At 37.7% G+C, this 17,115-nt stretch overlaps 2 protein-coding genes across 4 annotated transcripts in view; both read left to right on the plus strand.

The window, feature by feature from the left end:
- Positions 1–16,737, plus strand: part of AK9 (adenylate kinase 9) — a 55,648-nt gene extending 38,911 nt beyond the window's left edge. The window contains exons 24-36 of the mRNA XM_014964480.1: positions 1,001–1,063; positions 1,848–2,054; positions 3,240–3,458; positions 6,223–6,436; positions 7,375–7,576; positions 8,723–8,869; positions 10,465–10,685; positions 11,888–12,084; positions 12,593–12,762; positions 13,465–13,563; positions 13,645–13,747; positions 14,313–14,427; positions 16,393–16,737. Of these exons, the coding sequence (XP_014819966.1) occupies positions 1,001–1,063; positions 1,848–2,054; positions 3,240–3,458; positions 6,223–6,436; positions 7,375–7,576; positions 8,723–8,869; positions 10,465–10,685; positions 11,888–12,084; positions 12,593–12,762; positions 13,465–13,563; positions 13,645–13,747; positions 14,313–14,427; positions 16,393–16,595 (2,160 nt within the window). The 3' untranslated portion in view covers positions 16,596–16,737. The remainder of the gene's footprint in view (positions 1–1,000; positions 1,064–1,847; positions 2,055–3,239; positions 3,459–6,222; positions 6,437–7,374; positions 7,577–8,722; positions 8,870–10,464; positions 10,686–11,887; positions 12,085–12,592; positions 12,763–13,464; positions 13,564–13,644; positions 13,748–14,312; positions 14,428–16,392) is intronic.
- Positions 16,738–16,848: 111 nt separating this feature from the next.
- Positions 16,849–17,115, plus strand: part of ZBTB24 (zinc finger and BTB domain containing 24) — a 14,300-nt gene continuing 14,033 nt past the window's right edge. For all 3 annotated transcript variants that reach the window (XR_001414378.1, XR_001414379.1, XM_014964681.1), the window contains exon 1: positions 16,849–16,904. The gene's annotated coding sequence lies outside the window, so the exon portion shown is untranslated. The remainder of the gene's footprint in view (positions 16,905–17,115) is intronic.

Raw genomic sequence — 17,115 nt, forward strand, 5'->3', positions numbered from 1 at the left:
AACAGCCACATTCTCAGTGCTGTCACGGCTGCACCGTCTCCTCTTTGAACAAAAGCCGTGCCTACTGCTCAACAGGTTACAAGTTACTTGCAGACATTTACAATCAGCACATACCAATATATTCAAGGTTCCTAACTTTCTATAAAAGCGAGTTAAAATACTTCACATGTACTATCAGAAAAGGTCTGAACATAAGTTACTACAGAGCATTTGACACAAAGAAAGTTAGTACAGCAGAATTTGGGACAAGGCTCATACAATACCAGTAAGTTTTCTGAACTGCTTGTGCCAGAGGTTGGCTTTGAGAATGCATATAATCTAGGAGAGTTGAAGTATTTTTTTCAATTTAGTCCTTCCTGATGCAAATAGGAAAACTCACTGGAAAAGGTGCGTTCTCGTGAGCAGCCTACATGGCTGTACTAAGCTCACCCTCTAAGCAGTTACTCTGTTAATTCAAGTGCCAAATACCTCTCCTATGGATCCTAGGGTCCAAACTTCTAATGAAGGGTAGGCATCAATATGGCTCCTGATGGCAAACAAAAATAACAGGTTCTTATTTAGAATACATACTTGGAACTGTGACACAAAGTGATAAAGACATTAAGATGTAAGGAAAGATCAGAATCAGGATTTCCTGAGAAACAGTAATTTGATAATTTTGCTTATAAGTCTAGGAACTTTATAGCTCACCAATAAAAATATTATAATATTTTCAGTGTGATCAGAATCACAGTCTTTTTTTTCCTCCCTAATCTCGATCTCAGAAGTTGCGAATTTTCATTTGACTAAGATTTCTGTACATGTTCACCAAGTAGAGAGGTATATCTAGTCTGCAAAATTTCAAGCTGCACAGATAATATTTTTTAACATTAGAATCAACTAGAAAAAGAATTTTAAGGTGGAAAGAACAACGTTAATTCTAGGTCACATTACCAATACTCAGAGAAGAGCTTTTAATAGCAATTATCATTGTCGTATTACATCTTTTTTTCACTAACAGGATGAGAGGATTGCTAGAAGAAGGGAAGAACTTTTAGCAGAACGAAAGCAAAAGAAACAGGAGGTAAGAAAACAAGCTAATAAAAATATTTTAAATAGAAGTGTTTGCATTCCTATATTAGAAATTTCTAGAGCTTTTAGTCACAGAGTTTTCAGGGCAATGCAGAATAGTAAAAATGTGATACACTATCAGAAACTTCTAATTTCAAAAGTAATTTGACATGATGGTTAAACAGTTTTAGAAACTATACACTTATGAACATTAAAAGCAATTTTTAAATAATTATCAATATGTGCTCAAATTCAGCAAAATATTTACGATTGTGGTTTATGTATCTAATTTGTAAGCATAAGAGTAGCCCCACTAATTGCAATTAGACATGTGTTTTAAATATGCTGTCAAATCCATGGTTAACCCAGAATAGGATTGTACCAGGATTTCTGCCTGAACTCGATTATATAGTATATTTATAAATGCATTAATGTACTACTTGACTGCTCAGGAAACTATAGCAACTAGACTTCCAGCTAAGAAGCTTGTTTATAAAAATGTCCTGCCAAACTACAATATGAAAAAAATACTCTTCTCATTGAAACTGCAGTGTAGCACTTCAGTTTTTAAGCACTCCTGTAACTGGTACAATGCTTCACTGTATGCACTATGCAATACCTCTGTATTTTCTTCTGAATTTCTACTAACTTACTAGATTTTTGCTAATGATAAAGGATACCTTCAAGTTGTGTCAAATTACTGATATTTCTAATTAGAAAAGAGAAAAGAATTCCGTATGTTCCTTCAAAACATCTGTATCATAGACATGAAACAACAAAATACTTTACCTTTATAGGCTTTAGCAAATGAGGAGCATTATGAAGCCACTAAGGAGGAGGATGAGAATGAAAATGAAGATATTGAAGCTATACTTGAAGAAGAGTTTTTAGAAGAAGAAGAAGAAGAGGCTGAAGAAGAACAGGAGATTGATGCTGTTGAGCGCATAAAAAATGAAATTGTAGAAAAGTTTGATTCAGAAAAAGATGGTTTACAAGGCGTAGAGGTACCTAATCTACTACTTATTTTATTAAATTATATGATTGCTTGATGCAAGAAGAGTTTTCAGGTTTATTTTAGTTGTCAAATTCAAAAGTTATAATGCATAAATAATTTTGCTGCTGTACTCATGATCTAAATACATGAGCAAGATGAAGGCCGTAATGAGGAGGTATATACTTTAAAAAGTATGTAATTTCTAAGACTAATATTGTGTGGAAAAAAACAAAGGAAAATTTTGGGTAGACCTACCCAATCTTGCTTGGGGTCCTTATTTCCTTTTTGATAGGTCAGAAAACAAACAACCAATTAAGAGAGTCAGCAACTTGTGTTTCTCTCAAGAAGTACATAAATCTCAGCAACAAGAGAGATGACTAGTGTTTTAGAGATCATTATCATATTGAGTTCTGCTTATGACAGTAAGTGGAAAGATCCAAGACTGTGGATCTATACAGATACTTAAATTGAGGAATTACACAGAAGTAGTATAATATAATAGAATTACATATTGGGACTAGATATGACTAATATCCCCTAGTTACAGCTTACTCAGTATTTTTCCTACTATTTTTTAATTCCAATAACATTTATGCCATTATAAATAACTTGAAATAACTTACCGTATCTGGTTCATTATTCAAGACTCTTTATTGTTCTCTGATTGTTTAATTGTTAGTCCTCTTTGAATTGTGGAATCTTGGTCTTTTATGGAAAACTAAATGATGACTTAAAATTCCAGTAACACTTGTAAAAGTATTAGGTTGCTAGAAAAAAATCTGTAAAAATGAATTGGTTTTATATTTTGGTTGAATAAGCTGCAGAATAATAAGTCACTAGAGAGCAGCAATATTTTTAGGGAGTAACTAAATAAGCCATCCTAAATTGTTTAGAGTAGGGAAAGAATGATATCTGTTTCTTTTTGAATGAATGACACTTCTCAAGCTTTAGTTTTATAATTGTACATTCCTCAAAGTTAGCTGTCAGATCATCGTTTTTTTAGTTTATTGGGTTTTTTTTTAAATAATGTGGTTGGGTAACTTAAACTTTAGTGGGCAGGAAGACCAATTCTCAAATCAAATTTTGCTGATTTATGGTGACTCAGAACATGCTCAAGAAACTCTTGCTGACAGTCATTATTAAAAATCTGATTGTGCTTATGATTCTAATATTTCATTGTGTTTTCATTAACCAGGAAGAACTTGAAAAATTGTTAATACCACAAATCAAGATCAATGGGGGACGGAGGCCTCACATTGTACGCCACCAAATATATAGCAAGCTGAATTCTCTAACGGAAAATCGTGGAAGCATTTTTGAGAAATGTTACCCAATAAGTTTGCCACTTGCACAGAAAATGCTAATTTTCTCATATAAATTTCCAAGTTCTTTTGGTCAGTGGGACCCTGTCAAGGTAATGTTCTTAAAGAGCTGAATAATATTTTCAAGAAGTAATACTTTAAAAAATATATATTTCACATTAAAAGATATTATCAGACAGTAGCAACTAATACTAGAAATATTTAATGAAAAACTGAATATATATAAAATACAGCAAGTGTTGATAAAAAAAGGTATTAGTCTTTTCATAGTTGCAGCTAAATTAAGGCCGAGAGGCATTTAGTAAATTTTGTTACATTACCATTAGCAAGACAATTAAATAGCACCAAATTAGAAATAAATGCCTAATTCTTAATGATCCACAAAACACAGAAGAATAGAGAAGGTCTTAAACTCTTCCAGAAGCAGTGAAAACAAACTGAAAGGATTTGGGGTTTGAACTTGTAAGAAGCCACACAGGTGGCCATCAACCCTAGCAGTGGCAAAAAATGTAAACCAACAAATGTTAAATGTATGTAATTCATCAGCAATAATTCCTTGTTGAAAAAATTTATGAAGTTTGAAGAGCAACAAAATCTAATTCCATAGTATTTTACCAGAGATCTGGAAAGCCAAAGTCAGAGAGTACTTGTCTCTATGCCCAAAAGTGAGCTGATACAGTTTTATAGGTAGCAAATGAAATATTAGCAGGTAATTTTTTTGTTTTAATGCAAGAAATAAAAGCAGGTTGCACTGTGAGTAAATCAGAAATAAAAGTGAGGATTTATTTAAAAATATCCACAGTGAACAAGATACAGAAAACAGGAAGTTCCTAAAGCAAACATACTTGGGCATTTTAATATGCTAATTAATCAGTAACTTTTATTCCCTTTTGTATATACATCATGTTGGGTCTTCACCTGTTCCAGATCAGGCTTACCTTTCTTTCACCTTGGCAATCAGAACTGTATACAGATCAGCTCTTATTGTGGCTTTATATAATAAAAATACTTAAAATGTTTTAGGATCAGAATTGCCTTTTCCATGACTGCATCAAATTGGCATCTCATAATCTAGGGACATAGTAATAGAAGTAGATATTTCTTCTCTTTTGTCATTTCCAGTTACTGAGCCCCAGCTTGTATGTGAAATTCGTATTAGTCCCTACATGCTAGATCTTGCTCTTTGTTCTATTAAATTTCACTACATTTTTGTCATTCCATTTCTCCAATTCATTCATTTATGCTGTATAATGGTTTTTTTACCAACCAAAAAGTAAGATTCAGTTAGAAGAAAGAAGGCATAGAAAGCTATTAGATAAAATCAGAGTGGTGTGCTGACAGCGGAAATGTACGTGCTGACAGTAATGAAAGGGAAATAGGATCATTTTCGTGATATTTTAGGATGTAATCGAAATGATGAAATTGATTAAGGACCAGAGGTTTTTTTGTGGAAAGGTAGAGTATAAGCCAATTACTTTTAGATTTAACCGGGGAGCAGGGAAGTAGTTATGCAACGGATTGAATAAGCAGAGAATAAAAATGATGAGCTCAGGGAGGAATGGGAGCAGGTAGAACAGACTGCTGGCATCTTATAAATTCCACTTAGGCATCCTGAAATGCCTTAAAGCAGAAATAGGAAGCTAAGAATCAGAGAAGGGTCTGGCAAGGCAATGTAGAACAGTAGAGTAGAGTAGAACAGTCTCATCTCTTACTGTAACAACCGGATCAATGTATCTATATATTTACTGACTCCTTCAAAGAATACCAATAGATTTGTGAGGTATGATTTCCCTCTACAAGAAGCCTAGTCAGCTCTTCCCCATTATTTCATATGTATGCCTGTAACTCCCGTTTTTTTTCCCTAATCTATTTCCATTTGCTCAATACAGGGTCAGATTTACTGGACTGTGTTTGCCAGGGTCCATCCTGGAGGCCCCTTCAAAAAATGGCACTTTCTCCACCTTTTTCATGGAAGGAAGGCCAACATAAGTAATAGGTTACACATTACACAGTGAAAATTTCACTTCTGAGTCACTTTAGAACTGTAAGATGAATGCCATCCAGTCTTGGCAAATTTTTTCTACAGATATCAACAGTTTGTTCTAAAATATCTTTTATTGACACTTTAAGGCAGTTCCTGCAAAGAAGGGCTGCAACAGGGACACGACTAAGTTCTTCCATAGTGAAGAGGGGTGCAAGGAAATCATTTAGCTTTTCTGCAACAACCAGTTCTTCCGCTAGTGCTCCTCTTACAACTCAATGATCCACCAACACTACAGACTTTCTAGTGGGCTGTCTGATGTGTTTGAAAAGATTTCATCATCAGAGTGTGTATTTTACCAAAAGCTTTTTTGGCTTCCCTTGTTGTGGTTTTACACTTCACCACAATGTAAGCATTTATATTCTTTTCTGTTTTCTTCATTTGTATATGACTTCTGCTGAATACAGTATTCTCAGTGTATCTTCTACTGTCAGGCAGTGAAGTGGTTTTAATTTACAGAGGAATAAAATTATTTTCCTTATTCTTTGAAAATTAAAATAAAAGTATTATACCTCTCTGACTACACTCCCTTGATGGACAGAAAGTGTTACGGTACCACCTACTGGAAACAGTGAATACTCTTTCTGGTTTCAATGTTTACTTCATTTTTTTAATACAAGAATTGCTTATTTAGGGAAGTTACTCTGATTCAGACAATACATTATGTCCATATGTATGAATTTCAGAATGCTTTGATCGTTTGTTTTATACAGTTGGTACTCCTCTACCTGCCTATAAAGCCACTTATGTAGGGCGGAGGGAGAGGAGGCTTTCTCAAACCTAATCAACTGCTTTCTGTTTTATATATGCTACAGCTAAGTGAAGGAGAAGTAATCAAGCCACAACAAAGCAATGAAAGCGCAGTGTCTCCTGTAATCTATCGACAATATATTTATTTCTTTTCAAGTAAAAAAAATAAAGAAACGTTTATGAAAAATCCCATCAAATATATTTGTCAGCCAAAACCTAAACCAGCTGTGCCAGTTAAGATTGCAATCGTGGGACCTCCAAAATCTGGAAAGACTACAGGTAGGAGCCAGTATTATCTATAAAGCAAAACCTTATCTAGTGACAGAAGCTGTATCTGTCATTACTGCTATTTAAAAACCATAAACCATTAATATTGTTGGTCTTCCTGCTCTTCTTGCTGGGCATTGAATCCTTTAGTTACATCATCTAGTGTCTCATTACAGTCAGATGTTTATGCATTGTCCATCTGAATTTTATCCCAGCTTCTTAAGAAGTTAGTGATCTGGACTGGCACTTAGAAAATCTGGACTTAGAATATTTATACCCCTTGTATTACTTCTGATTATTTTCTAATTGTTTTTTATTTCTTGCAGTCAATATGATCTAATGTAAAATGAAGAAATGTTCTTAGGATCAAGGACCAGAACCCAAAACTCCACGTTCCCCAAGCTGTTTCCAAACTTCTAAATTAAAAACCAAGACTTTCATCTTTCTCCCCTCTCCTCTTTCTTTTATGATTCTTTCAATCCACAGGTCTCTGCCTTTAACTGGAGAAGGAGAAAATTCAGCTTACAACACAGTTTAAGGATTAGAATAGGGTGTTAGAAAAAGAAGAGACGGGTTCAAATTATCTCAAGCTGAGAAAATTTTGACCATATTTCCCATTTCCTGGATAAATAATCTAACTGCTAGGTTGTTCTGTACAAGAGGCAGAAGTGGAAGCATATTTTCTAAGATATTTTGTAATAATATTCACAATTGCTGCTGAGGTTTGTGCTGAATTGAATGCTGTTACTGCACTGGGCTTGCTCTGCACATACACCAAGGTTTGGGTAGGGCAGGGTTAGGTACCCACTGACCAAGATCAGGCATTGTAAATGACCCAGGGAAGGAGCTGAGCAGTTAATTTCTAAGACTAAGGACATACTTGAGCAGACTGCTGGGCTGTGATGTTGCTTATGTAAAAAGTTGCCCGTTGAAATCAAAATGTTTTGCAGTTGCCAAGAAATTTGCAAGCGCGTACGGGCTACTGCGCCTGAGTATGGGAGATGCCATACGGAACGTGTTAAACCATCAACCAGAGACTGAGTTGGCACTGAAGCTAAAGTCACTTCTTCACAAAGGACTGACTGTACCTGATGAACTCGCCATCCAGGCTCTAGATGTGGCTCTGATGAATGACACGTGTAATACCACCGGGTAAGAGTCTTGTTTGGGTTTCAGGGTGTTTTTCAAGACATGCCAGTCCCTTCATAGGCAGTGATTCCCATGTTATCATCGTAAAACAATTTCACTAAAACACGTCAGTGGGTTATGCATCAAGAAAATAATCCATACAAAATGAGGTTCCTTGCATGACTCTAGGAAACCGGACTAAAGCATAATTTTCTGCAATTTTCAATTACCTATATTCCAGTAAATCCAAGTAATTTGCTTTATGAAAGTTACATTTTTTCAGTCAATAAGCCAATATTTTCTATTATCCTTTGAGAACTAACATTTTATGTCTCTTACCAACTCCAGTACCAACTTGGACACGTTGGATCCTCTTTGGTCATTCAGACTGGGTCAGTACTCAAGGGCTTTTCTGTTTTTGTTAACAACTGAAATGACTAAGGAGGAACTGAAACCAATGAGTCTTCCTACCTCATTCATATGTGATCCTGATTTCCTAGAGACTTTCTCCACCACTGAAACACCTTCCAAACTGGGCAGACTCGAAAAGCTTCATGATCATGATTTCATGACATTCAATTCCTCTCCCCAAAAAGGAGAATTGTTACAGGGAAAGGCAATTCTGGAATAATCTCTGAAAATTATTGGATTTTGAGCTTTCAACTTTTTTATCATGTTAAATACTGGAATATTGTTTCAGTATATTTTGCCCCAGTATTGCCTAATAGGTGAAAAGCTTTTCTTCTTCAATATGATTTTACAAACTCTTCCAAGTACTGTAAAACATTTCACTTTGAAAACTACTCCTCCCAATCCATATGGAGATTTCCCATAGTTAAAATTATATTTCTAAATGATTGATGTATCAGAATTTTAAAGTCCACCATTTCTAGGTCAGATCCATTCACTTACATGCCTATACCTTTTGCCTTTTGTATATTTCCTTTACTCTTTACTATTTGTTATTCTATCTATATGATTATTATTTTTTTTATTGTAAATTTTTAGGAGTGAAGACTGTGTCTATTAAGTCTGGGAAGCAATAACTTCATGGAATGGGTGTAGACTTTTGTCTCTATTGAGAATGTACTAGGAATATACATAGTCTTAATGGTTAGTTAGAAACTGACTTCTTAGGAAAACTGTCTTCCTGTTTCTGCTTGTCTGCAGAGTTGTAATTGACGGATATCCTGTAACAAGAAAACAAGTAAACCTCTTGGAATCAGCTAGGATAATTCCAGTGAAAATCTTTGAATTAGAAATGGATGCAAAGGAAGTGTTCAGAAGAGCACTGCTGGATAAGGAAAGCAACAAGAGGTAGTGATGCTCCCCGCGAGCTGTATTTTTATCCACACAATATTGTCATTTCTCAACTCACAGTGCCTCAGTGCTGTACCCAGAGAGGCTGTATCTAAGCTGATGCATAACCCCAGCTGTCTCTGAACTCCACATACGAAAGGACACAGGCACCAGTCCTTCTACATTCTAATGCTTTGGTTTCCATAGACCAGAAACAGAGACATAAGGAATCTGTGGCATGCTCTGGCCAGATCCCCCGACTACATGACCGAGATTGCCGATGTGCAATGCTGTGCACCCACTGCTTTGTTTAATTGGTTGTAATTAAACCGTACATCAGAAATATTACTGGTTCACTCTGCTGCTGAAGTTTATTATTCATAAATTCAATTATTATCATCATAAGCGAAATGATACTTCATCTAATAAGCTCTCTTTTAAGTCCTAATTTGAGTTCTTTTCAAAAGATGGAAACAATGTATATTTTAATAACGTATACAATTCGTGAGTTACTCATCTAAACCTTTCAACTCAGCTCACTCCCTTTGTTTTTCTAAGAAGATAAATATTCTGTTTAAAGAGCTGTTGGTTGTTTTTGAGTAAGAGCAGTAAGTAGTTTATAAATGGACAGAGAATTAAAAAGAACAGAACATTCACCTTAAAATTAAATTGTATAAGAACCTGGTTCTCATTAGAGGAAGTGTTTCTAAGAAGTTCCAGATAGCTTAGAGCATTATTGCATGTCTCTTTCATTTTGTCTCTTTCTTTTTATCAAGCAATCAGTACATTGCTTAATTGTTTACTGAAAGCCCAAAGACAATTTGCATTGCAAAAAATTAAATTAATGCTGTCTTTTTGAAAATATTTACTTTAAACTTTTCATTTTGAATATCAAACTAATTGCATTTCATAGGCTTAAATACAAATCAGATGTGCAGTATCAGATATTTCTGCAAGGTACAACTTACAGAGAAATTAATCCTATCAAAACAGAAGTTTAGCTTTTTTTTTTTTTTTTTGGTTATCATTTAAATTAAGAACCAGAACAGGAAATGCTTCTATGTTCTAGTCAAAATATCTCTTCTGGTCTTGCGTATTTTTAGAGGTCAGATGGATTATTGTCATTTATGTATATGTACATATGACAGTTTTCAAAATATATCCAAGGATTATGGCTATGTCTTGACTTCTAACAATAGCCTAATTCAAAATTAGGCCTAGTTTTTAATAAGCAACTGCCATTTCAAAAGTCTCATAGCATTTTGCCTAGGGTACCATTTAATGGTGCATGGGTAGTGTGTGTCAGTTCATATGTGCTGATACATTCCACACCCTTTACAAAATTACTGAGTTGTATTTGGGACATAAATAGCAAAAGTTTTGTTCTTTGTTTCTGAACGTTGCTGTCTGATCATAAGTATGCTGCTTTTCATATGTAACTGGTAATATTTTTAATAAGAAACTTGTATTTCTCCAATATGATGTTCAGTTTCAAGGAAGCAGAATTTTATAAAAAGGACTTAAGTGGACTCTATCATTTACACCTGAAATTCAATGAAATTATCTAATCTTCAGACTCATATTAAACCAGTGTTATTTTTCACTGTTTTCAGACCTCCCTACCCTGAACATGACAGCTCACAGATTCTAGCTATTAAAAATTCCTTCTATAAACAACACATTGATGCAATTAGGACTTACTATAAGAAAGAGCATCAGAACTGGTGTGTGATCGATGCCTTTCGGAGCAAGTGGTGGATCTGGAACAAAGTACTGCAGGAAGTTCAAGTGGTTGTTAAAGAAATCCAGGTATACCTGGAAAGAATACGAGAAGGTAAAAGAAAAACAAAGTTTCTCAGAATAATATTTGTTTCTTTAAGAAGCTGCAATGTAATAAGTGCATTTAAACTTCAACTTGCTTTGGATGAACCTTATTTTTGGACACATACATACATACCCTTGAATTCTTTGATCTCATCTGGAGAGATTTTGAAGAGATCTCTTGAAGACACCAATGACAAAACCAGCCACAGGACAGTCTGAGGCCATCTTCCAGAGGACAGGGTAACGGAATACAGCTGAAAGATGTCAGAGGTGTCATGGCCCATGGCAGATTCCTCAGCATTGGGTGATTAATCACAAAGGGTACCCCAAACTATACAAGGAGAACTATGACTTGCAGCTTAACTTAAGTGTCAGCAGAGGAAGAGGGAAGGAAGGAGGAAAATGCTAATTTTCAGTTCAGAATTAAGGTTAAATATGACATCTGAGTTCATTTCTGTGCTGTGGGAGGAAATCCACTTTAGTCTAAGCTGGCACAGTTCCCACTTAAATTTTTGTGTGCCAGCATTGGTCAGGATTAAATATGCCTTCTAAACATGCCTGTGCAGTTTAACTAGAATTCCTCAGAAGGGCAGGCTTCCTTATCTCATCTCCACTTTTTAGGTTTAACTTCTACAGCTCTGTGGCTGCACCCTTCTTAAAAATTGCAGTCATAAGCCCCAAAAAATTTAAAATACATTTCAGTTTTTCATATCAAGCTTGAAAGGTACAGATTTTAAATTATTTGGGTTTTACATGACATTTTATTCAAGATTCTGAATATATTTCATCCAGATAGATTGCAACATTTGCAAAGGGAGGCTTTCATCACACGTTGTACTCTTTTTCACCAGTGTAAATAAAATAACAGCTGAAATGTTCCTTAGCAACACAGAGTAAAACAATAAATCATAAATAAAACTGTCCCAGTGAAAACAGACTAATAAGTTAAGCATACAGAATATGCCACATCATTAATAATGATCATATTTCTTAAGTGCTAGAAAAATTTTATCAGAATTAAATCATAAAATGGGTTGCAACTTCATTTTAATATCAATATTTTAAAAATGCTATTTTAATTCTCATTATTTCATATCATTTGCACATGATGAATTATAACAGCTTCTAAACTGTAACATCTCTGCATAGAAACGTTTGATGTTTCTGTGTATCCCATTAATAAAAATTACCGTTAATTACTTTTATTAACAGGAAAAGCAGCTGGCATTGCTGATTTATGCATCACTCCCGAAGAGCTGCAGGATCGGCTGGGGGAGTTTGGACAGTACTGCCCCGTCACCCTCGCGGAGAAGGGCGAATTGGTTGACTGCTCCGTAACATCATCACTGCAGTTTGCTGCAGAATTTCGAGGACACTATTACAAAATGGCTTCACAGGAAGAACTGGACGTAAGTGTCAAAAAGCAGGTCAGGAGGGGATTAGGGGAAGAGGGACCGTTGTTGGTTAGATTCTTTGATTCCGTACAGAAACAATAAATATGTAATTGGAATTGCCAACTGTTGTTAGTATTCAAGCTTTTGTTCTGTCTACTTCTGCTATCAAACGTCGAGGCAAACAAAATGCAGCAGAGTCCACTCAAAGCAAAGCTCTTCTTACAAATTGTCACAGATCAAACATTCACTTTAAAGCAACCATTCCCTCCTTTCTCCATCTGTTTTGGGGAAGCTGGGGGTAGAGAGTGGCTAATGATAGCAATGGATAGTGACAGGTGGTGGGTGGAGAGCGGTGACTTCAACTGAGAGTGGGCTGGAAAAGAAATGACTTATTCCAGCAGCACACTAAGAGAGGTGTAGACGAAACAAATATCTAAATTGCATAAGCCAGTCCTCTGGAGTTTGACTACCAGTCTTACAGCGCTGCTTTCACTAGAAAAACATTTAATTTTTTCTTCTACAGAAATTCTTGAGCAGACCAGAGGTTTATGTGCCACCATTGGCGCCTCACCCTCTCCCACTCCCAGACATGCTCCCAAAGAAACTGACTGCGGCAGAAGTGAAGGCCTTATTCCCCATAAGTGCTGAAATGCAGGGATACTGTCCAGTCACTTACCTAGATGGAAAACAGAGGTACAGCACTGCAGTTTTCATAATCTGAATTACAGACGCTGTGTCCTATATTAACCATTAATGAGGAAATACTTTCAAAGTACTTTTTAATAGTGTTCTGGGTTTGGACAGGAAAAGCTATTACAATTCTCTGTGTTGTGCCTGTGGCATTGGAAATCAATGTAAACCTTTTGAAACTCATATGGCTACACGTTCTAGAAAGATCTGTGTTGGCTTACTGTCTTTTGTGCTGAAGACTGCTCAGATATGGTTTGAGTTTTCTATAAACCATCAAAAGGTAAAACAAATCTCACAAAACCTTAGTAGATGCAAAACTAGGTATACAATGTTTATGAGATCCATAAAGCTCCAGCATAAAGTCCCATTGATTTCCTCAATGTGCAGGAATTTCTCATCAAGGTACAACCATAATAGTCAATTCTATGCTGTCCCTTCTTAATCTCCTGAACAACTGCCATTGGCATTTTAACTAGAGCTCTAAAGAAGTCCCTTAATATGCAGAATTTGAGGCAGAGACTCTTAGGTTTTGAGCTTTTTAACTGTCAGTCATGTCGTGGAAACTTGGATACAACTGCTACTTCTTTGCAGGACCTGTATTTGCTAAATTACCAGAAAGCTCCCAGTAGCTCATGAATTTACACCGCACAAATCATGTTTTACATTTCTCATGAGGTAATACTTTTTCTTGCTCTGACTCTTCAGATATGAAGCTTTGGTGCCTGGCAACATCGAGTATGCAGCAAAATACCGAGATAAGCTATATATTTTTGAAAGTGAAGAAAAACTTCAGAAGTTTATGAGGTGGATATACCAAATGCATTTTAATTTTTAATCATGACACGGTTTACATATCTTGAAAGTGCTTACTTTTTATCTTGTTAGGTCACCAGAGAAGTACTGGAATCTGAAGCTTCCACGTAAACTCCCTCCAATAAAGGAGCCAATACTACTCACTGCACTTCCTTCAGCTGGATACCTTGAACAGGCCAGTTTTTGCTTGTCTATTCTAAAACATGATTTTGCAATGTATAGTATATCCCACGCAGTATAGTTCATTTTTAATGCAAGTCTTATGTTTATTAATTGGATTATATTAAATTGAAAATTGTGTACTTACAATCAAAAGAAATTTTTTAAAAGCTTTAAAATAATAGATATTTATTTTATTATAGAGAGCACTAGTGGAAAAAATACAAGTAAGACCATCAGAGGGGAATAATAAACTACAATATCGTATGATGGATTTTCTGACTCTTCTGTTTATCAGATCTTGTAAGATTACATTTTGCTTTGGTTTCTAACACCAAGATAGACACAAGCCTGTCTGGAGTCATTTAAGGCTAGTTGGTTACATTTTGAGGCATGAATATGAAATAAAAAAATGATTCCTGGTCACTTCCCTCCTTATTTTATACATTTATTATCTTCTACAATTCACCAGCTTCGGTATTATCCTATACTGTTAGATTTGGATTGTAGCAGGATCAGGCTTTGAATATGTTTTTGTTCTAGATTTCTGTAATGGTCTTATAAAACTCTTCTTTCTTCAGGGAGTAGCAACTTCTCTAATAAAAGCTCTACATGAAGTAGGCTGCTTAAAGCCAAAGTTTCCATTCCTAAGTGTAAAAAAAACCGCTCTGCTGTTTGTCGCCTGCCATTTAAAAGGTAAAGTAACATGCTATTAAAATAATGAATTATATAAATGCAGTAAATCAGCTGATACAATACAGATAACACAACTGGGTAGTTTTCTTATGTCCAACTTGGGACCATACTATCATATACTGATTTAAGTACACACTGCCAAGTTTCTTGGAAACGTGTAAGGGCCAGGGAGGAAAATAAGGGTAATAGTATAGGTAGGTAGGTAGGTAAGTGATCTCTCACACATCATGAGATTTAATGACATTTAAAAGTTCTTCATGTCCTGTGTTTCCTCATGCAGTTTCCAGAGTGCTCCAGAATTTTCTTGGACTAGCACTGATTTTTGCTAGCATAGCTTTGTTAAGGAAGACCACCGAACAGGGTAGGCACACGATAAGCCCCTTTATAGATGTACAGTTCTTGAGCCAGCAAAACTGCTTTTATACTGTAGTTTGCTTCATACACAAAGACTGTTTTCATTCTGTTGTTAGCAGAGCTTTGCTAATGTAACAGTGTCCATGCTAGGAAAGCTTTGCTCATATATTGCATCATTAAATCATTATTAGCACTGGATGATGAACTGCAAAGGTTACACAAGCGCACAAATCTCTTCTCCTCATGCAGTGACAAACAGTTTGATCATAGGAATCCAGGAAAAAGTTCTCTTCTTCTAATACTGGGCAGAACTGCTTCCAACTTTAACCTTCAGCATTCCAGTACGCTGAAAAAACTCCTTTGCAAATACAGCATTCTTTATTACTGTGTGTCCCCTCAGAGTAGTCACATTGTCCTTGATCAGAAACTTGATCAAAGCGCTTCATGTTGTGGTCCCTCGGAAATTTTTTACATCCTATTTCTGTCTGAAGTTTCTCATCTTCAACATATGCCACACTCTAATCTCACATTTAAATAGGGGACAAGAAACAGTGGTTTAGTTGCTCCTGCAGCTTTTCTAACAATACTGGAGTGCTTTCAGTAACCAAGAAGAGAAGTTACAGGTGATCAATCATAAACGCAGAGGGACTTACTCCTGGAAAAAAGAGCAGGAAATCATACATCACTAGAGTGATTTAGTGCCCTTCAAACTTGACTCCTGCAAGAGCTCTACGTACGGCTATTCTTGAAAAATCACTCAGAAGCTGTTAAATGCAGTTGTCTACAATTTAAAGCTAGTGGGCTGAAGTGTCTCATAGCATAGTTCTTTCATGCTGTCCAGATTATGTAATGAGATATAAAGTACCATTTACAGGAAAAGTAATGGTTCTGATTTGGCTGTCTTAAATCACTCCTTCCCCTTTGCCTCAGTGTAACAATTAAAATAATAAAGAATACTCTGAGGATTGGCACTCAATACTAATGTACACCAAAATACGACTTAAGGCAGAGAGATAAGAAAGAAAAGAAACAATACTATCTTCACTGTAAAGTTTTTGGTCTTGACATTTCCTTCCTCCTTTGAAAAAGCAGTCATTCCTGATTTTTTATGGGTAAGGCATTTAGAACAGCTGTGCCAGGGATGCAGCACCAGTTCATCACACACATCAGCCACTGCCTCATGGCCCAAAGGATGGCAAGTTCATAGCAGCTGAGCATCTGTTTTGTTATTTCTTTACAAAAGCCTTGATCTGAGTATTGTTACCCTTTCAGAGTTGGGAACTTCTGAAACACCAGCCTTTTGTTGTTGGTTCGGCACCAACGGGTATGGCCCAGAGCACTTTTATCTGGATGGATGCCCATTTTATCTGGATGGATGCCCCATCTCTGGAGGTCTTCAAGGCCAGGCTGGATGGGGCTTTGACCAACCTGGTCCAGTGGGAGGTCTCCCTTGCCCATGGCAGGGGGGTTGGAATTAGATGGTCTTTAAGGTCCCTTCCAACCCAAACCATTCTGTGATTCTATGATCTGTATCAAGGATAAAAACACTTTACAATTTCTGTGAGGCCATTCCACGAAGCTGTCACTAACAGACTACTCCGCTTCTTGCAGGCCACAACCCCCGGAGCCCGGCGCTGGTGCGGCAGGCCTACCAGAGGAAGCTGGGGCACTTCGTGGAGCAATGCCACCTCCTCCCCTACCTGGGGGCGGCCATGGCCGGACCCTACCGGCAGCCGGGGCTCAGGCCCCCCGGCTTCGACGCCCGGCTGCGGGCCTTCCTCTCCCTGAAGGGCGCCAGCCCCGGCCTGGGCTAGGGCGGGCTGCGCGTTCCCCTTCCCCACACCCGAGTTTCCTTTCCACCCGCGCTGCCGCAACGTGGCCGGTGACCGACGTCACCCTCGCCGGTACCAGTTTTCCCCGGGCAGGAAATCTTAACATTAAACCCTTCTGTCTTCAGCGGCGCCTCGTCTAACGCTGACTACGGGGCGCCACGCGCGGGGAAGGGGCGGGGCGGGGGGGAAGGTCTGACGCCGCGCCTTACGTCAGTACGCCCGGCGCGCGGCCTGCCGTCCGGGCCGGAAGCGCGGCGGCGGTTGCGCAGAGGGGGCCTGGCGGCGGGAGCGGTGAGTGCCGGGCGCCGCCGGGAGAAACCCCCCGACAGCCCCTCTCCTCCGGTGGCAGCCGGGCTGGGGGGACCCGCGCCGGCGGCTCACCTCACGCGGGGCAGCTCCCGGCACCGCGGAGTTGGGCTGAAGGCGCCGCCGCTTTCCCCCGGCACCGTCTGGCCTCGCTGAGGGGGCGAGCGGCCTTCACTGGGGCTGGGGGGGGGGGGGG

This window comes from Calidris pugnax, unplaced genomic scaffold (assembly GCF_001431845.1).
Source record: "Calidris pugnax isolate Ruff unplaced genomic scaffold, ASM143184v1 scaffold219, whole genome shotgun sequence".
In the NCBI taxonomy this organism is placed as follows: domain Eukaryota; kingdom Metazoa; phylum Chordata; class Aves; order Charadriiformes; family Scolopacidae; genus Calidris; species Calidris pugnax.